The 21955-nt window shown below is 40.6% G+C and overlaps 1 protein-coding gene across 1 annotated transcript in view; it reads right to left on the bottom strand.

The window, feature by feature from the left end:
* Nucleotides 1-21955, bottom strand: part of AFAP1L1 (actin filament associated protein 1 like 1) — an 81198-nt gene that overhangs the window by 18898 nt on the left and 40345 nt on the right. Inside the window, exons 2-8 of the mRNA XM_018553041.1 lie at nt 13484-13612; nt 8329-8412; nt 6501-6689; nt 4967-5065; nt 3487-3698; nt 1275-1454; nt 711-791 (exon numbers count right to left, since the gene is read on the bottom strand). Coding sequence (XP_018408543.1) covers nt 711-791; nt 1275-1454; nt 3487-3698; nt 4967-5065; nt 6501-6689; nt 8329-8412; nt 13484-13612 — 974 coding nt within the window. The remainder of the gene's footprint in view (nt 1-710; nt 792-1274; nt 1455-3486; nt 3699-4966; nt 5066-6500; nt 6690-8328; nt 8413-13483; nt 13613-21955) is intronic.

The raw sequence follows: 21955 nt of genomic DNA, 5'->3' as shown, positions 1-21955 counted from the left end.
CCACCCTGTATGTCTTGCATTCCTCACACAAATGTACAGAACACAATCTGAAGCATACACTTTTGTAGTACAATCATACAATCATGATACAGGCTGTGCATGTGTAACCAACATTTTTATTTTACAAATCAACATTTACAAAAAACTGGGAAAGCAGTCGGGGCCATACATTCAGTTCAAGATAACAGGATTATAATAGGACCTAGAACTTTTATTGAGGGTTCCAGGACCCTAATTTTGATACCTGTGCTTCAATATCAAAAAGTTGAACAGCTGGTATATAATGATGGCACATATGTTTCTGCAGTCTCCATGCTCATAAATCAATTCTTGCATGTATGTATGTTTCCAGTTCAAGCTTCCTGTCAGTTAATGGGGGAGACCACTTCAGCATCCAAGTGCATTGCATTTAATGGCTATTATGTGCCTACAATGCCAGATAGATATTCTGCCAGAAATGTTTTATCTTCTGCGGCAGGAGCAAAACCTTTAACTAGACATGTACATATATTACCAGATGTGTTTTGCTTTCTACTTTAGGGTGTCTAATATATCTTTCCCATATGTGTGATGTGTTGTCAGATATTCAAATGGCCGGCACAGAATTTGAACACCTGATGATAGTAGGAATAGCTGGATCACCTTAACCTCAAAGCTGACTGTCGAAAATAGGCGAAGAGAACCTTCCCCCCATTATATCTATGTCTCACCTTGTCCAGATCCAGTTTATGTTTCAGTGCTGGGGAAAGACTTAAATGGACTGTAGTTGGACTACTGGCTTCCTTGATCACCTGTATGAAGATGAATGGATATATAGTAAATCAGAGATTTTATTTACATAAGCATTTGCAGAACTTTATGTATGCTCGATATTTTATAATAAATCATTATTGAAGCCATTTAACATACAGGATACATATCAATCTGTTTTCTGAGCCAACAAGAGCCCAGATACATGGGAGATTTTTATAGTTCTGAATTATCCTTGTTATAAAACAAATATTATCATAATTGTTTTACAGGAGGTCAATAAACTTGGATATTACAATAAAAAGGTAGAGCAGTTCTTGTTCTCCCGAATTACAGACAATTGTATTTGGCAGAGCTTTAATTTTAGATATTATATTCAGTTGTCCAAACACAATCTCAGTTCATTACAGATGGGAAAACCCCAATAATGGATAAACTACACTTTAACTACACATTATATCACAGCTCTTCTTTGTAAGTAAATGTCATCCATGACTACTTTTCAGTTGCATTCAAACTCTCACCCTCATCCATTCTTCAGCCTGTTCCCGACTCTGACACGCCAACACAAGTATCTCTGAGTTGGGGAGGCAGAAACGTAACTCGTGCTTCTTACGTCGCCCATCTTTTGGGATGTAGGAGACGTTACACAGAGGCAGGGGCATCTCCAGATGAGGATTCTGGTCCTTAGAGCTCTTGTAACACTACAGAAAATGAAGGTTATTATTTGGCATTAGTAAGATAGTATAGATAAGAACATCAGAAAGCACCATCAGCTTTGACCTTAACTGTAAAAATGCATACATCCTATGAATAAATAAAACCCCAGATCCACCCTAAATATAAACCAATATTTAGCCTATGGCAGGAAAAAAATTTTTTTTTCTCAAACTCAACATACACTGAGAAGTTCCATGTACATATCTGTTTATTGCCTAGAGGCAACAGATAACACCTTCATTATAATTTAGAGCAAGCTGGCAATTCTGTTTTGTGCTGCATTTGCCCTGACAAACCACCAAATAGGTTAGAAAGTGCTATGTTGTATGTGGCTAGTGTCCACTGAGTGGCAGTGGTGAGTTGTGGTGCCTTGCATTATTACAATGCGAGGCACTGTTTTCATTTTTTTCCAACTTTATTTGGAGCATACAAACTGGTCCCCGCACAGCAGCGTGGTGTAGTTTTCTACGGTGCGGTGATGCAATGCAGTACAGTGTGCTGCGAAAAAAAGCAGCATGCCTGCATTCTTGTGGTGTCAAAGGGAAATATAAAAAACTATTGTTTTTTATGTGCCCCAGTGATGACTGGCATTCTTCAGTTACCGAAAAATGCCATTCGCCGCTATAGTGTGATCTAGCCCTAAATCTTGCAAAACAAAGAAAAAAAATTACATAAAAAACCTTTTGCAGTGTAATATTGAATCTAATCGTGTGGCCTAACCTTACCTCAGGTGAAGTAAAACCACATGATCACATTACATAAGTAGTTATTCTATCCTTTGTATTGCAAGCCTGAAAATTGGAGCAATCACTATCTGACTATTAGATCAATACCAGTGTGGCACTCACTATAACTAAAGTTGACCTGTAGCCATCTAGATGGCTCAGACATTATGGTTTGATTTTTTTTTGTTACATACATCCCCATGTTGAATCTCTACTTTTTTATGGCTTTAGTTTCTGTTAAACAATTGCTTTTTGTATGGCTGCAGGATGGTAATGCAGGCACTGGTCCTGGGGAAAACACACTGGCCATGGTTTTGCCCATTCAAAACCCTCACTACATCATCTGTAAATGTAATGTAGCTGTGGATGATATATTGGGACCAGGGTCTTCCGCACACAGTGGAGACATACATTCGACTACTAAACCTTCATAGCAGTATTGCAAGTGATTTCAAATATATACAAAGCATTGCAATTCACAGGAAATAAGTACTTTTCACAACCTGAAATCAGAATGTTTAAATATAACTTTATTAGGGTGGCTACAGATCAGCTTTAAGAAAAAACTATAGTTTGGAAATATGGAGGCTACCATTTCTAAACCTTTTTTTTTGGCTGACCCAGTGGGTTTCTTGATCACTGACCTGGAACAAGTATGCAGAGTTTTGACTTCATTCTGAGGTTCCTCATCTACATGCTTGTTCCAGGTCATACTGAAGCAAGAGAATGCAACTGGTATTTTCAGAAGGATGTAAGCAAAGGCAGTCTCTGTATTTTTCCAAGTACACATTTCCTGACTGCTGAGTAAGTACAAATGGATCTGTAATATATATTTATCACTGCAAAAGTGTCTAGTTATAACACTATATGCATCAGATCATAGTTCAGAGGAGAGCTTTTGACACTGGGTCAATGTTGCTTGAGTGTGAAAAACATAATATACTGACGCATACTAGAGCTAAGCCAATGCAAACACACTTTCCAGACTGTGACAGCTGACGGGTCAGTTATGCTGCCTGTGCTTTTTCAATGCTTTCCAGCTCTCCCTTCCAAACACCTCGTTCACACACTCCCTGCTCCATGCACAGCGGTCACAGAAGAGCGGATGCAGGAAATCCTCTCTGGCACTCAGACTGTTTGGATTTTCTAGTACGTAACAGAATATATTTTCTTCCTTCCTGCCCTCCGCTGTGTCAGTGTATCTGTTTCATTCGGTCAGTGTCTTTAGGATGGTACCTTCCACCGCTTGTTTCTAAAGATCTTACTACAAAGAATACTATATTTCTCTTACCAGTAGTTTATTGTCTCTGATTAGTGTCAGCTGTTTTGCCCACTGGCCAAATCGCTTCTTGCGCAGGAGAAATGCGCAGATTCTGCTGTCCCGAACCAGGTGTAGAGATGCCTCTTGGGAAGGCCATTGGTGCATTTGACGCTGAGCTTTACCCTCTTCATCTTCGTCATCATACGACTCATAAGAGCTACTCAGACCATCAGACTCATTATCTGCATGCAAAGGAATACAAGCTTTATTAAACAGTGTAATTTAAACAGAACAGGAACCATAAACTAAATGCGTAGGCCTTATGTATCAATATGTTCTTACTAAGAACTTAGCAGCACGGTGGCTCAGTGGCTAGCACTTCTGCCTTGCAGCAATGGGGTCCCCAGGTTTAATCCCAACTAGCACACAATCTGCATGGAGTTTGCATGCCCTCCGGGTACTCCAGTTTCCTTCCACACTCCAAAGACATGCTGGGAGGTTAATTGGCTTCGGTCTAAACTGGCCCTAGTATTTGTATGCATTTGAGACAGGGACCTTAGATTGTAAGCTTCTTTAGGACAGGGACTGATGTGAATGTGCACTATATAAATACCTGTAATAAATATATAAACTGGAGTTACCTCTTGGTCACCAGTCAGCAACAGACTTACCCTACACTTAGGTATGAGCACTCAATTTTGACTAAGGCTGGGATACAGGTACACCACAGGATTCCCTAGTGTGCGATTCCTTGCTATGTGAAACCCACTAGGCATTAAGCTGCTCCTTGGACGTCTCGGTTAACAGCCATTACCAGGCACAGCAGCTACCAGATGGTTATTTCTGTTGTGCCTTTTATAAATTTCCCAACAGAAATAAGCGTCCCCCACTTTGCCGTAACCAAAACCAATGGTGGTAGGCAAGTGGTTACAATGGAACTCTAGACCAACGTTTAGTTTTAAGTAGAATGAGGAAGAGTTTGAGCCTCTGTGGGGGTTTACAACTGTTTATGCCTCTGTTGAAGGGATCCTATTTCACTTTTTCTTCAGGACGGAAAAAGAGGGGAACTCTAGTATCCTACATTTTACAATTGCCAGCTGAGCAATGAGCAAAACCACCCAGATGAGTCAACTGTCACTGAGATGAGCAAAACCACCCAGATGAAGCAAACTGTCACTGAGATGAGCAAAACTACCCAGTGGGGTCACCTGTTACACTCTTCCCCTCACTTTGGAACAAATTCCCCCCATTTCCTGTTGTGTATTCAGAAAAGAGAGCTCTAAAAACTTGGGTCCCAAACCTTCCGTATTTAGAAAAAAAACCTTTTGGCTGTAGTTTCAATGAAAATCAGGATTTAGTAATGACTTCTGCAATCACTACTTACTCTCAGTATTCAAAACCTGAACTGAGTTTGTATTAAATCTCAGCTGCAAAAAAAAAAAAGAAAAGCAATTTTCGAATTGTTAAATGCCTGCATTCCATAACTCAGTTTTTGTACACGGTCACTTACATGAATGTTTCTGCTCTCCATTTATCTGTGTAAGGGGGTAATTATTATCTGCTTCTTCATAATATCCATCTTCAATGGAATTGGGAGGACTGGAACTATCTGTGTAAAGTAGGAAATGCATCAGAAATAAGCAAATCACTCATCATATTCTAATAAAAACATACATGTTTTGGACAAATGTTAACAGGAAAACTCCACAAGTGTAATTGGTGGATAAGTGATAAGAGAAGCACATGTGTAAATATCTCATGCACCTGTTTCCACAGTCCCAAGAGGTTCTACCGTACCGTGTCTGTACTTTGTATGTTAGAAGATTGGCTTGAATGGGGACAGAATCTGACATATGGGACAAGCAAAATTGACTAAAGGCACTAACAACACAAGAGAAGTGTAAAATAAAAAGGTACTGTATGTAAACCCTAACGATTAACTTCTCTTATTTGCTCCACAACTGCTAAATATACCACTGAAAGTATTTTGGCATGTCTGTTCGAGAAGTGCAAAAAATAAAAGGTTGATTTTGGCAGAAATCTTGTCAGCTTTTAACTTCCTGTGCACAAGGAGGGGTCGGTGTTCTTTGTAATGGATTATAAATGAAGTAGTCAGGGCTGACACCACAGGCTTTGGAATTCAGAGCCACAAATACACTGTGTTGTCATGTCAAAAAAAGAAGGTAGGGACACACTGGGGGGAATTTATCAAAACTAGAGCAGACAAAAACTGGAGCAGATGTGCAAGGCAACTAATTAGCTTTTTCTTCAGTTTGTTAGTTAAGATTTGAAAATGAAAGAGAGAAGCTGATTGGTTGCCATGCACAGTTGCTCCAGTTTTTGTCTGCTCCAGTTTCGATAAATTCCCCTACCTATAATTCTGGTACATCAACAGTTATTTTTCTGTACACAAAGTTATAAAGAGTGGTTAAAGGGATAAATTAAGGGAACTTACATTTTTAAAGTACATGTGTACTGAAAAGAATAAAGGAGAGTGTTATAGATGACCTCCTTCTGAAAATACTAATTGTCTGGTTGTCTCTAAAACCGTCTGAGACACCAACCTGAAATAAGCATGGAGATCGGGAAAATCAGAGAGAAGTTAGCACTGGATTAGAATGCTGGGGATCTAGTATTTTCCGAAGGGTAGTTTCCATAATTCATCAGCACAGGCTTCCTTTTAATTCATAGCACAGATAACGTTACAGCAGTGTTAACTTGAATGAAACAAGAGCTTCAGAAGAAAAGGTACCTGTATGCAGGGTTCTGATATAACCCTATACAGGCAACAGGAGAATATCTGCTCCACAGTTTACATCTCTGTGTATTTAGTTATTATTTTGCCAATCAATATGGACCTTTCAGACTGGAAACATCTGTTGTGGCCATGTCTGGTTTAGATCTAGATGAACTTCCCATCCACTTTCAATTTTCAGGCCAGATTTACAATAAGTAAATACACAGTATATTGGATGTAATTTTTTATCATTAAGCTGAATGTTACAGTAGACCAAGCTGTAGGTGAAAAAAAAAAAATAGCTTACTGCGAGATGTTATATACTCAGTGGACTTTCCTGGTCCAAGTGGCACAGCTTCCTCATAGTAATCTTCTGGCGGTGGAGTGGTAGGCAATGGTGGTGGAGGGCCAGAAGGTGCTGGTGGAGGTGGAGAAGACTGGCTCTCTGTGTCTTTGTATTCATCCTGCATGGCTCGTAATTCCTGCAGGTCACAATCTGAGGAACAGATCCCGGAATTTGAACAATTAGTGCCTTACCTCAAAAATGGCTTCATGACGTGGAAACAACATATTGTTTATAACCTATAAATGTGGAGTACTGGGCTATTGCCAGTCCTAAAGACCTCCCATAACACTCCATTGAAAACATGACCATTCAATGACACTGAGTGAAAGAAAAATCACATAAAGATTTAACAAGATGACTAACACACAATACTGCTGCTGAGGTTACCAATTGTAACTAAAGCAAAATTGTGTTGGGTGGCCAACTGAAAGGTTTCTAAAATACGAACATGTTCTTCTGTTCTAATACCTCTCCCCTGAAATGAACTAGAAGTGATAAAAGGATATTATGTAGAAAGATTTTAAAGCATATTTAAACCCAAGAACAAAAATATAATATATTGCAGCTTACCAGTCCTTAGATGTGGTGGCTGTATTGTTTTTAAGAAAGAAAATTTTTTGCAAGTAAAGAAAATACTTGTTGTTCTTGCCAGTCACTTCCTGTGAGATGGCATCAAACGTTATTTTTCTGGAGTAAACTACTAATTCCATCACTGTCATGTAATGGATAGAAAAAAAAGTCCAGCCTGGGCAGCAACCATGGCTAGCTCCATATATACTGTGGAGACATGAGCATAACCACCTAAGGACAAGTAGTAGGTTATCTGCAGGATTACCAGTCAAGAAAAATGGAAAAAGTCTGAAAAAAGGAAGCCATTTGTTTCAGACTAGAAATGATTTAAGGAGAACTCATACTGCTAGACTCCATAAGAGAAAACAGGGGCTGGCAGGTTCATCCAAATCTGCAATATTAGTCTTGTGTGTGACCTTATCCTTTACTACTACTGTAGCAGGTTTAGAAGGTTCTACCTGTTTTCCTGGTTTAACTTTCCTACCCTATAATTTCTGCAGAAATGTGGCCACAAACATTGCCCCTAATATATTGTAATATAAATGTGTTTTTTTTTCCTGCTAATAATAAACAAAAAATACTAAACTAACATTACAATACAAAATACAAAATATGTTGTTCATAAAATAGGAGAAAAAAAGTTGGTACAACATTCATGCATATCTTCTAAACTAAATTCTAATCTAAAACTTAATTCACAGAAAGTGTATAAACAGAAAGATTTTTGTTAGATTTGGATTGAGTGGTGAGAGGTTAGATTGTAAGCTCTGTATTGCCATCCGTGTTCACACTGAGGAGATTCATTCTGTTTGTCCTGGTGACCATTGTTGCCAAAGTGAAAGTGGTGGTCACAGGAACAGGGATTAGGGGAAATCTTTCAATGGGGCCATTAAACCAGGGATAACTGTGTAAGAGGGGATTTACCTTATTTAGGGGACATTTCCTCTTTTTCTTGCTATGTCTACAGAATGGAAAGTGATAGAAAATGTCCCCAGTGGAACACAGATGACAAAAAAGAAATGTAAATGAGGTTTCTCACATTGGTCATTTTGCCACCATTGGAAAAAAAAAAGCTGTAAAGTACTGGGTAATGCTCGTAGAGTAGAAGAGCTCTTTAAACACCTAACTTTTCTTCTCATTTACAGCCGTCATGTACTTGCATCAACAAAATAAAGCCATATGAATGGTTTATTGGCCTAATCAACAAAGACAAACATACCAAACTCCTCAAAGAGGGACTCCACAAAGCTGGTGCCATTGTGATAGGCAGCAGTGTTCATATACTGGAAATCCAAGTCATCTCCTGCAAAATAAAAATAAAGGAACAAGTGAACACATACACAAATGTGTTTTTCATATGTATTTCCACTTTTGCAGCCAAATTGAGGTAACACGGACTGGGCCATCGTAACCATCTTGTCTTGAATTGTTTTGTAACTGTAATGCGTTCCTTGTATTGTAAAATGCTGCACAAACTGTTGGTACTATATACATTCTGTATTATAATAAAAACATCTACATTATATTTGTTACATGTTCTCATTCACATTGCATAAGTTAATATTCAAACATTTCTGCTTACTATCTTAAGTGCTTACAAATCCTACTTAGATCCCCCCTATGTAATGTTAAGGAGAGGGCTGTAAAGTTAATGTTTACCATATTAAACCCTGTCTGTACTGTGCTGGCAGATTTAATTATCAGTTCTAAACTACATTTGAACATTGTCTGTTCTAAAAAAGACTTAGAAGCATTTTATGTTAATGAGAGGAAGCTCAGTCTGTCCCTCAGGTCGACCCTCTACTTTCACACTAAAACTGCTCAGAGTATCCATGGAATCTGCACAAAGTAGGGTTGTCCTGATACTGATGCTAGTACTTGTGAAAATGCCCCAGTACATAACGCCGATGCTTGCGTATCGCCCGACGCCAGGGAAATCTAGTTCCGGGCGCCGGGCAAGCGAGAGCAGGGGGCGTGGAGCGTTGACGGCGGGGGGCGTGGAGCGGTGACGGCGGGGGGGCGTGGAGCGATGAGAGCAGGGGGCGTAGAGCGGTGACAGAGCCGAACAAGTGGAGCTGTGACAGGCTCTGTCACCTCCCTCAGCCTGTGTTCCCTGCCGCGGCTCGTTCCTCTCACAGGAGCTCTAGCACAGTGCTGTGCTAGAACTCCTGTGTTGGAGGTGACAGGGTCAATAAAGAGTACCTGTCACCTCCAAATGCTATCACACAGGGGTTTGTTATCCCCTGTGTGATAGCAATAAAGTTAAGTGAAAAAAATAGTTACAAAATAATACAGTAAAAAACAATAACTTAATAAAAAAGGTGATAAAGTAAAAATAATAAAATATATGGAAATTAAAATGTTTTAAAAGTAAAGTTTATAAGTTTTGTGGCAGTGCGTGGCAATGCCAGGGTGTCTTTTGGCAATATAGTCACCCAGGTCTCTCAGCCAGGGGGGCTGAGCAGTTCCAGAAAGTGCAAACGTTTACTGGGAAAGAGCTGGCTTTGCAGTTCTTCCCAGGTTTTCCTGATTTGGCTTGGGTTCCTGGAACTGGGAGATTTCAAAGAGCATTGGGAGGGATGAAATCTCCATTCCTGGGTCCAGGCTTTAGTGGCAGCCAGCACCTGATTGTGCACCTGTGTGCATCCCTCATGAGGAGGGTGCTGGAGTGTGTTCAGGGCTCCTGCTGGGAAGAGGGACAGGTTGTGTCCCGGAGTCAGGCGGACTCCAACCAGAAGCCAGGAGGCTGTGTATGTGTTGGAGGCTGGAAGGCCTAGAGAGGCTGAGAGAGCCAGGCACCCAAGGTGTATGGGTGTGAAATCAAAGGCTGCTGAAAGCTGCTCAAAGTGCCCAGTGTATTCCCGAAGAGATCCTGTTGAGGAAAACAGTAAGGTCCTGGGACTGGGACACTGAACAGGATAACCTGTGAAGGGTGAGCATTGGTGAGCCCATATATGTTATATGCTGCAGCAAGCTATTTATGTTGGACTTCCTTTACTGTCTGCCTTTTGAACAGAATATAAAGACATTTTGTTAATGGAAAAGCCTGTGCGAGTCCCCAATATTACAGTTTTTATAAGTAAATAAAAATTGAAAAAAAAAATGAAAACCAGCCTCCATCATCTGCATGCGAATAAACGCCCAGTGTTTTCAACCATGATTGTGTGCAACCGCATGGGCAGGGGAGTATTGTGGCGGGAAACCACGCAATCTGGCAGCGCGATCAGCGGTGGTGTGCAATCCGTGACCGCCCGGTCATCGTGCACAAAACCGAGTGGATGGCTGGGCGGTCATGGAATCGCACACCACCACCGATCGCATTGGCAGTGCCATTATTTTCTAATGGCACTCCATTCGCGCAAATCAGATCGCACGGTTTCCCGACGCAATACCGCCTGGGTGGTCCCACACGATCGCGGTTGAAAACATGAATGGGTTAAATGTTTTATTGTTCTAAAACCATCTTAAATTAAAGTTCTTCATAATCATAAAGAAATTGCCCTAAAATCATTAGTCTATTGTTTTTTTAAAAATGTACCTGTCCCTTTAAGAAAAAGTATCTGTAATTGGTATCGGCAAGTACATGAGGGGCAGTACTTGTACTTGGTCTTAAAAAAGGGGTATCGGGACATCCCTAGCACAAAGGCCTTCAACAAAGAAATATTTAAAAGGTAAGCCATATATTTTTATATACATTTATATAAAAAAATAATTATTTTTAGGTATGCTGTGTGACTGGGAACACAAAACAAAACATATAGTAGGGTCTTGTCAAATTCTAAAGCAAAACTGAAAATACACTTATAAAATATACTTTTCAATGCTTAAAATGGACTTGAACTCAAAAAGTGAGAATCAGGAACATTTAGAAATGTTAATTGTGCCTAAACAGTACACTAAAAAATGTAATGTTCCTCAGATGTGACTGTATAATTGTACTCCTGTGCTTAGAGCCTTATAGCTGTATATCTGCAGTGTGACATCTAAGGCACTGCTGCCTCTGACTCCTAGGGGTTGATTTACTAACCTTATAAACACACCACGGACATGTATACACCTCTGTAGTGTGTTCCCTCCCAGCATGATCTATGGGTGGAATCTAAACACCTTTGTAGTGTGTACACACCCAGCAGGGGTGTTGTGCAAAGCCCTGCCCTGAATTGCAAGGTGATGTTGTGTAAATTAGCTCTACATTGTGTTGCTTGCGTTGATGAATGCAGGAATGTAAATGCATGAGCTAACCATTTTTGTCTAAACTGTGAAGCAGCATTATATATGCATCATGTGCATGCTTTTTCCATATATGGCATTAGTGGAAACATGCTTATAGAGACTTTTTGGTTGATAAATACGCTTTGCTGTGTAAAAATCACACGCACCTGGTGCGTTCGTGTGTTTAGGTTATTAAATCACCCACCTAGTCTTAGGAGATTTTAAGTGAGATCTGGGGGTTGATTTACTAACCTTATAAACACACCACGAATGTGTATACACCTCTGCAGTGTGTTCCCTCCCAGCATGATCTATGGGTGGAATCTAAACACCTTTGTAATGTGTACACACCTAGCAGGTGTGTTGTGCAAAGCCCTGAAGGAATTCCAAGGTGATGTTGGGTAAATTAGCTCTATGTTGTGTTGCTTGCGTTGATGAATGCAAGGAATGTAAATGCATGAGCTAACCATTTTTGTCTAAACTGTGAAGCAGCATTATATATGCATCATGTGCATGATTTTTCCATATATGGCATTAGTGGAAATATGCTTTTAGAGACTTTTTGGTTGATAAATACGTTTTGCTGTGTGAAAATCACACACACCTGGTGTGTGTGTGTGTTTAGGTTAGTAAATCACCCCCCTGGTGTCACTATTGTGCTGTCTACGGTTCTCTTTGCTGGAGGCTCTGACATGAGGAAGCACTGCCCTGCCTCTACCAAGATTGCCACCTCAACATATGCAGAACATGGCATAGTAAGTTAGTAATTGGGAAAGCAGGGAGACCCTAAGCAATATAGTTACTAGTCTTTTTCCACCTGTCTGTTTTCTTCTAGACACAACTTCCAGAGTTTAGTTCTTCTTTAAGGAAATCTTTTGAAATATATTGAAACGCTTTAAGTCTCTATTGCCCTTTTTAGGTTCTCTTTGAATAGCTCTATTTCCTGCACAATAAACACATGACAGAACTTCAAAGTACACCTGTCATTAGAGAAATATGGAGGCTGCCATCACCAAACTCTTCTTTTGAGAATGTTTGTTCCCTTGCTGTCAGGCTAACAAACTGGCTTCATTTCTTCCTGAGTCACTGGCCTGGAACAAACATGGAGTGAAGGAATTCTGACACTTTTCAGACACTTATTTACAGCAGGCATGTTCCAGGTCTGTATTGTCTCCCAGAAAAGTATTTTGTATTGCTCTGTATTTATATATCCCTGTGTAACACAGCTTTATTTTAGCAGAAGTCCGCTTTTAAAAGAGATCTCACGATCGGGGCCCTCCTAAACCACTGGTATTGAATTGTATTGTAACTGTAATGTCTCCCTTTATATTGAAAAGCCCTTCACCAACTGTTGGTGCTATATAAATCCAGTGTAATAACAATAAGAATTTTACATTTCTTTATGCATTTCTGTGAACACTGTTTCAACCAGGGGTGGGCAACCTCGACACTCCTGCTGTGATAAAACTACAAATCGAATGAGGCATTGCAAGACTCTGACAGCCACAGGAATGACCACCAGGGGCAGAGGCATGATGGCACTTGGAGTTTCAGAACAGCTAGAGTGCCAAGGTTGTCTATGCCTTGTTTAAACACACCCTAGGTCAGGTGAGCAAGAAAAACATTTGCCAACTCAGGTGCATACTTTATATGGATTTTTGTCACATCTTTATACAGGGGCACGCCTAGCCTTTTGGCCACCTCAGGTGGCAGAGGGTAGGGGGGTGCACACTATAAGGCGCGAGGGGGGGGGTGGAGGTGGGAGGTGTGGCCTCTGCATCATCTGGCAACCAGTGAGAGGCCGGCCAGAGCGTACCGCTGAGCTCCTGGCAACCAGTGACGTCACTAGTTGCGAGGAGCGGAGCAGGACGCTTGCATTCTATGTTTTTAAGAGCTGGATGGGCAGATGTGTATTGCCCTTACACATCTCCCCACTCGGCTCTTAGCAACTTGGGACGCTTTCGCTGGAAAGGGGGCCAAACAGTGACCCAAAGAGATGTCGCCTGAGGCAACAGGACTGATGTTCTGTTATTATTTAGTACAAATGTGACATGAAGGGAAAAAAGGTCAATATGAAAATCCCTCATGAACTGCATGTGTAAATACTGTCCATTATATAGCCAATCACAAGCGTTTATTCTGGGACGTAGAATTGCTCATACCAGGAGAAGGCTGTAGCTGTCGCAGGATACGGCATACCGCACTTTGTTTCTCCCTGGTGGTGGCACTTAGGAATTCATGATCCAGCAGCTTTAGGAAGACGTTCAATTCTGGCAACAGCTGGTCTAGAACTAGAGGAAAAACAAGCAAGAAATTAAATGATCCATTCTTGTTTACAAGTATGCATATTAACTCAAATTTCCACTTTTAAAGGGGTCTCTACTAAAATGACAAGTAAAGACGATATGACCTTTCTGAGTTTCAACATAATGGGTTTCTTTCTTTTCATTTCTAGAATAATACAAACATTTTAAAATAACAATAATGTAAAACTGGCTATCACCATGTGCCAATTTTACCTGACATCAATCTGCTAAGGAATATTAGCAGGCAGGTTACAAGATAAGGTTCAAAGGGTTTCTGATTATTCTGAAAGCACACAAAGATAACACGGACAGCACTCTCGGATTAGACCTGGGGAAATGAATTGTGTAACTCTACCTAGCCTGCGGCCCAGAAAGACAGGAGGAGTACCTGTGATTGTGAAAAACAAAAAATACAGACGTGAGGGCGCAAAGCTGAAGGGGCTATATAGCTGGACTGGACGTTTTGAAGGGGAAAAAAGAATGAGATAACACACTTACTTGAGTGAGTCTCAGGACAAGATGAGGATCGGTCTGTAGGGGGGATCGTGGAGTCCAAGGTGTATATTCAATGGAGGCTGGTATGCTGCCTGGGGCTGCTCATCCCAAGGAGGGAAGCAGCGGTGAGAAGAGAGGAGAGGGGTGGACGGGAGAGCGGGTAGTGACACTGGAATTTCGTCCGTGTCCCTGCTGCTGTGATGGGAAGTTCAGGCGGTGTGCAGAGTGGCGTCTAGTTGGGCTGCTGTAGCTGCAGCTGAGGGTGGTGAGGCTGGATCTGTATGTGGAACGAGAATTGATCTGTGCCCGGCCGTGATTGTGATGTTGGATAGAAGTCGGCCGGGATGCTAACAGGGTGAAGAGTGGTCAGGTCAGTGTGGGGTGTCACTGACCTGACCACTCTTCACCCTTGGACTCCACGATCCTCCCTACAGACCGAGCCTCATCTTGTCCTGAGACTCACTCAAGTAAGTGTATTATCTCATTCTTTTTTCCCCTTCACAACGTCCAGTCCAGCTATATAGCCCCTTCAGCTTCGCGCCCTCACGTCTGTATTTTTTGATTATTCTGAAAAACTCTCTTAAATGTAATGGAGATGATAGTCACCAGAACACACACAATAAATTATAGATCCCGTTTCAATTAAATGAATCGTCACCATTTCTCTTATACAGACAACATTTTAGAACCACAGAGTCCCTTCCTCAGGGCGACATAGGTGTCACTGTGTCGCCCTGAGGAAGGGATCCTGCATGGCCCAGAAATGTTAGCTGTATATGACAAATGGTGACGATGATTCAATGAATTGAAACAAGATCTATGATTCAGTGTGTGTTCTGCTGACTATCTGATCTTCATTACATATAAGACAGGTTTTAAGAATCAGATCTTCATTGTAGTTCCACAAGGCGCCATCCGTGTCATCACTATGAGCACCACCATCTTTGTAAGGTCACAACACTGCATTGAGTGCAGGTGACTCACGACACTCCCTTAAATGTAAACAATATTTTTCCTACACATATACCATATAACACTAAGCCTTTTGGATAACACTTAATGGAAACAGCTGCACTAAGCACCATACAGATATAATCAAAGGGATGGGTGTTATCACTAAATGTAGAACTTTACCACCCAAACCAGAGGAGTTTTCCACTCTGTAATAAACAGGACAAGTTTCCACCCCAAAACAGGTTTTGTCCCAGCTTTCTAGCAAGGAAGGCAAGGAAACCGCCTCCAACACTAGGCATAGCTGAGCTTGGCATTTCTCTAAACATCTGCTGATCCCAGAGAGCTACGAAGACCCACTGAAGGATTAAATCCTACTTAGAGAAAGATCAGTTTGCGTTTGGAATATTTCACTATAATAGAACTGCTTTAGAAATGCATGACAATCACAACATGAGATTTAGGAGGTCCCTCTAGCACCACAATTATCTGCAAAAAAGTATGAATAATTGTTTTTTCCAAGCAAATTTTCCTGACCTGTAGATATTATTTTAGATTATAATGCTTGCTGCAGAAAACTTATAGAGGTACCCTTCAAATCTAATTGATGTCAATTAACTGACATCAAAGAAATAATGTTAGTTTGTAAAAGATGAGGCTTCTCACAATGATGGCCTAATCCGCCTGAGTGAGATGTTTAGCACCATGGTTATCAAAATTATTCTACAAGTGATAACACTAAACAGATACATGAAGATCCCATTTGAAAATCAATGGGCACCTTATTGAGCCACATCTTCCATCCCAGTCTTTCAATGCCAGTCCATATATTCCAGGACCCATATACAGCTCAGTCTATATTTATTAAATTACTATGCACTTGGCATCTTTACTACATTTGCAGATTTTGCCCAACAAGCATTGCTGAATATGATTGATTACAGCAAGAGACTAGAACACACCAGGATCACTGCTAAGCCAATTATGCAAACACACAATTAACACACAACCTGCCTGGGCAATCCTATTTGTGTGGGGACACTAAAAAGATTATGCTGAGGACCATATTCTATTGTGAAAAGTAGAACTGAAAAGAGTCCATTACCTTTCACAAAAAAAAGTGAACATCAACACTCAGGGCCTATCTTAAGAGCACAACGTGGCAGATGGAATGTGTGTAATGTGAATAGTAATGTGAATAGTGTTTATTAAGTATTGTAGAAGTAATACAGAGACAGGCATGGCTGTTTGCTTTATCTCAGCTGTTTACAGAGGCTGAAACATCAAGGCTCGGGTCATTGTATGACTAATAATGCAATCATGGGGCTGACTACTTACACACCATCTTGGTACAAAGCAGTAACTGTCTGCATTTTTTTTTTTTTTACATTTGGTTATGTTTAATATCTATAGTCGCTCTGTAATAATGTTATCAGCTTCACATACCAGTAAAAACAGGTGCAACGAAAGGTTAACATACTACATAAAATGGGAGCAAAGCACATGGTAAAAAGTGGTTTATAGTCTATATTAAAATGGTAACAATGTGACATAGGGGTTTTATAAAAATTATTAGCAAACAGGTCTACAGACTTTAGAAAAATGCTAACAAAGCGGCGTACATGCTATATAGAAGTGGTAATATGGTGGCATACAGATTAGGTAAAAATGGGGACAAAAAGGGACTAAAGGGCTATATATAAATGGTAACAAAATGACATACAGACTATGTAAAAAAGATAAGAAAGAGGCATAAAGCTATATAGAAGTGATAATAAAGCTTACCAAGGGCTACATAGAAATGGTAACACAGTGGCATACGGACTATGTAAAAGATGTAAGAAAGAGGCATAAGGCTATATTAAATAAATGGTAACAAAGTGACATAAGGACTATATACAAATGGAAATAAATTGGCATATAAACTATATAAAAATGGTAACAAATTGGCATATAAACTATATACAAATGGTAACAAAATGGCATACAGTCTATACATTTTTTTAACAGAGTGATATAAGGGCTATATAAAATTAATAGCAAAGTAGAATATTGGCTATATATAGCACTAAATAAAATTAATAAAAGTGCAGAAATATATCCCAAGATATAATCTTTGTCCAATATTTTGACATCTCACATACAGTATGTTGGGGTTGGTTAAAATCAATTGCAACGTAATAAAAAATGTATAACCTGTAAAACACGTCTATAGGGTCAGCTTTGTGCTGCACAATGCTAAAGTCACAGCTGTATGTCTCCCCTTGGGAGGGTGTCTTGTAGAGAGCTGGAATTCAAGCAGTCTATAGTCTATATAAGATGTATCATAAAATAATCAATGTCACTATATCTGAAAGCTGTCAGTCAAGTGTATATACACATAATACAAAATAAAATGCTTAGCACCCTTTTTTTCTACACGTTCCCAGGAGAAATAACATGTTTATTTTAAATTAGAAGCCCCACTACTTTGACTGTTGAAGCAGAATTTGTCTTACTAAAAATATATATACGATAGAGTAATACATCATGGAGTATTTGTACAGTTTAGACTGTCTATAGTGTATTTTGTAGAACAATTAAATCTATTTGAATTGGATTAGCTAAGGAAGTGTCTAATATCCTCTTTTCTGACATCGCTATTTACACCTTCTTGTGGAATGTTTCAGAAAGGAAGAGAAGGTAGTATTAGAGGAAGAACAAAGTTTACACAACACGATACAAGGTATAGACAGCAGCAGAGCAGTACAAAGTACTGGATCAACAATGGGTATAGCGTTCTGTTGTAGGTTTTCTTTCCCCCTTTTTTTTTTTTCTCTTCTCTTCTAACTCTATTAGGTTGAACTTGATGGACTTGTGTCTCTTTTCAACCTGACTAACTATGAAAGACTGTGAACAGGCATTGAGGAGCAACAAAGTTCTGTAGTGTCACGTGCATGTCGCAAAATGTCTACTGTAAAAGCAGACCTGTCACCTCTCAGTTAACCATGTGATAGAAGTACCGGAAAACCTATCCCAGGCTCAAACCTGCCATACACGGCTTAAATGGTGTCCAATTTCTGCTGAATCAACCAAAAATTGATCTGTGGGTGGCCCTGTTGGCACCATCCTTTCAGATGCAATCACTGCTCAGGTATTCAGGCAGCAGCAGAATAGCATGCACAGGAGACTCGAGTGATGTCTTTTGTTCAGGCCAAGGGGCTGTACCTGTATGGACAGTCTTAGTTGGTCTCCTGAGCAACCTGCAAAACCCTGGGTGCACTGTATGCAAGTACTGACTTTCTGAATAGAAGGTCAGAGCACCCTCACAATTCATGCCTCTCTATTGTTAAGAGAGGCATAGGGAAGCGCAGGGGCATGGCTCAACTTTCCAAACTGGAGGCTGCCATTCCAAAAGGCAAAGCATTCCCGGTTTGAGACTGTTTTAATGCTGTGCTCGATCTTCTGTATTGGAGGGCAGGCTTCAACAAGAGAACCTGTTACATCCAAATGCTATCACATAGGGGCTTTTAGCCCAATGTGATAGCAATAAAGTTAAGTAAAAAATAATAAAACAAATTAAAAAAATTAAAACCAAACCCACCATCTGCATGCGAATAAACACACACCATTAAAGGGTAAGTTCACTTTCCCAAGTAATTTGGGAAAATGGAATTACCCACCAATACACTTATCTTTCAGCGAACGGCCCTTCACCTCCACTGGTACAGGTGTACTATCTCTACCTCATACTGCCGTCCAACTCAGCCATGTGCTAGGGATTTTGAATTTCGCTCTCAAATTATGAGCATCATTAGTCAGCACGGTCACCTGATTGCACTGAGCAGTAAGAAGCACATCTTAGCGTGGTTAAATGCGGTTTTCATTAAAATGATTTTTTTGTATCACAACAGTAGATTGTCATGAGGGACAAGTAGATTGGGCCCCTGCTTTAGTCCTTGGACCTGTAGGTTTTTAAAAAAATCTCCACACCCATGCCTCCATCCGCACTCTTTAGCTTGCATCGAGCAGGCTGAACAAGAGCAAACTGTGTATGGCCAGCATTTTATTGGGTTCTTACTCTTTTTGCTTTATTATGTAACAAAAGTCACAGCACTGATACTTTGGAGTTGATTTACTAAAAGGCAAATCATTTACAATTTGCAGAGGATGTTACACTTAGTGAACTGAATGTGGTGAAGCTCTGCTAACTTACATCATCCAATCATCTGCAAGCAAAAATTCAGTTTTTTCTTTGTTCCATTTTTTTTTAAACATGATTGAGCATTCTTTGCAATGTGCAAATTCCCTTGAAAAGTAAACAGCCTATTTGCCTTTAGTAAATCTACCTCTTTGCACTAGGGTTATCTAAATCTACCCACAGACATCTACATAGTCACCCAATCATGTAGACATCATATTAGCTGTACTCTACTCAGAAATCAGATTAAACTATGTATACGATGAAGCACTGGGTGGTGTACATAGTCACCTGGAAAAGCAGACTAGTCTCTTATAATCTTCACACTCCAGCATTTTAGCACTCCTGCTATACAAACAGAGCCTGGGATCACAGCAGGTCTAGCAAACAATCCTGGGAAAAAAGTGGATTAGGGCCAAAAAGAATCAACAGGCAAAGTGAGAGGCGACCATGGGCAGGGGGCAGGCACCTGGACATATCCATGTGCTGAAAAGTGTTTTCCTTCCCACACCACTCCTGCTTTTATTCTTGCCATCTAGACTTCCTCACAAACTTCTCATGATTGTCTATCTAACAAGAATTCTTTCTTTCATTCTTTCTTTCTGTGCATGTTTTGAATATGCAGTCTCCCTTTCTCACTGTGCAAGTCATGTGACCGCATTCATTTCTGCGCCAGTCTCTGGCATTCAGACTGCCTTTGTGTTTTTAACACTTTTAACTTACACATGGCAAGGTCATTCTCTACACTAAAGTAATAAAATAACAATAGTGAAAAATACATAATAAAATGCATCTAAATGAGAAGCCATATAGGAGGTTATTAGTAAAAAAAAGACATTTTGCCACCATATTTCATATCACATTTCATAGGCGCTGAAGCATTTTGATGCGTATACTGAAGAGAGAGAAATAAATATTAATTTATTTTTAAGGAAAACTGTTATGACAGAAATATGGGGTCTGCCATTGCTAAATTCCTTCTGAAAATGCTAATAGCCTGGCTTTTATGCCGACTGGCTTCCAAATTTGCAGTGTCACTGACCCAGAACAGGTATGCAGATGAAGAAAGTTTGATATAGTAAGAAATGCTTATCAGCATACTGGGTCACTGAATTATTAAAGCCAGTGGGCCAGCATTTAGCATTTTCAGAAGGGTGGCTCAGCACAGGAAGCCTCTTTGTTTTATTCATGATAGGTTTCCTTTAATATTTTAGTAGGGATGCACCGATACCAATACTAGTATCGGTGCCGATACACAGTATTTGGGCAAGTACTTGTACTTGTCCAAATGCTCCCAGTGCCTATCCCGATACCGGAACTCCCGGTATCAGGAACCTGGGCGGCAAGTCATTACCTGCCCCCCGGCTTCCTGATTGGCCAGAAAGCCGGCTCCATGCTTCCTCGTCACCTGGAAGCCGGGCAGTGAGTCATTACACTCTGCCCGGCTTCCTTAATTAGGCCAATTAGGAAGCTGTGCGCTGTGTAATGACTCACCACCCGGCTTCCTGATCGGTCAGGAAGCTGGCCAATCAGGAAGCCAGACAGCGAGTCATTACTCGCCCCCTGGCTTCCTGATTGGCCATAAAGCCAGCTCCCTGCTTTCTCGTCACCTGGTGACGAGGGAGCATGGAGACGGCTTCCTGGCTAATCGGGAAGCCGGGCAGTGAGTTATTACACTCTGCCCGGCTTCCTTAATGGGACTTCCAATATCAGTACTCGTACTCGATACCAAAAAAACTGTATTGGTGCATCCCTATATTTTAGGTCATTAATTTAAGTAAAATTACTGAATCAGCTGCATCCCATTGAAATTTCCTGGTGATACCGTAAAGGCATAAGGCTCCAACCGACTAATCGATTAATTGATAATAAACCGATAATGAGAATAGTTGTCAACTATTCTCATTATCGATTAGTTGGTTGGATCCACTAGCTGTCTTCGCGCTGTGTCCCTTTCAATTGGAGGGCACAGCAAGCAGTGGGCAGGTGCAATTGCCAGCCTGCTATTGCAATTGGAAATGGCCACTAGCAATTGTATATACCTGAACAATCAGATTGGATGCAGGCAATGTTCAGATATTATGAGAGCCAGGGGGGCTGACTGGCAAGATACTGAGGCTTGGTCCAGTGGGAGTTTCCTCCATCCACACAGTTTAGCGTAGATGGAGGAATCTGTTGCACTTTTACCATCTGACCATAGAAAATCTGCAGATAATCTGTGTATGATTACACAGATTAGGTGTAAGGTGTATGGCCAGCTTTAGGCCCCTTTCACACATCGGGTCCGTCTATCAGTTTTTCAGCCGGACCCGGTCGGGTGCTCTATGCAAGTCTATGGGCAACCGTGTGTAAACACCTGGTTAGCAACGGCACCGGCTAGGTCCAGAAAAACAAACGGATCAGAGATTCATTTCGACAGACCGGAGCGTGCCAGACCGGAGGTAGATTGTAAGTCCTCACAGGGAGGGCCCTCCTTACCATCTTGTCTTGAATTGTATTATAATGTCTTCCTTATATTGTAAAGCACTGTGCAAACTGTTGGAGCTATATAAATCTTGTATATCAATAATAATCTGATGTAAATGGACACATCAGTTTAAATCCGATTCCCTATAGACACACATGGTGTCCGGCGGTTTCAGTTTTTTCCCCCATTGTACTGCTGTGACCAGGAGAGGATCTGTTGATGGATTCTCTCCTGA

Source organism: Nanorana parkeri, unplaced genomic scaffold, assembly GCF_000935625.1.
Source record: "Nanorana parkeri isolate BGI_ZX_2015 unplaced genomic scaffold, ASM93562v1 scaffold107, whole genome shotgun sequence".
NCBI classification, from domain to species: Eukaryota; Metazoa; Chordata; class Amphibia; order Anura; family Dicroglossidae; genus Nanorana; species Nanorana parkeri.
Note: the sequence above shows the minus strand (reverse complement) of the source record. Positions and strands in the feature narration are given on the sequence as shown.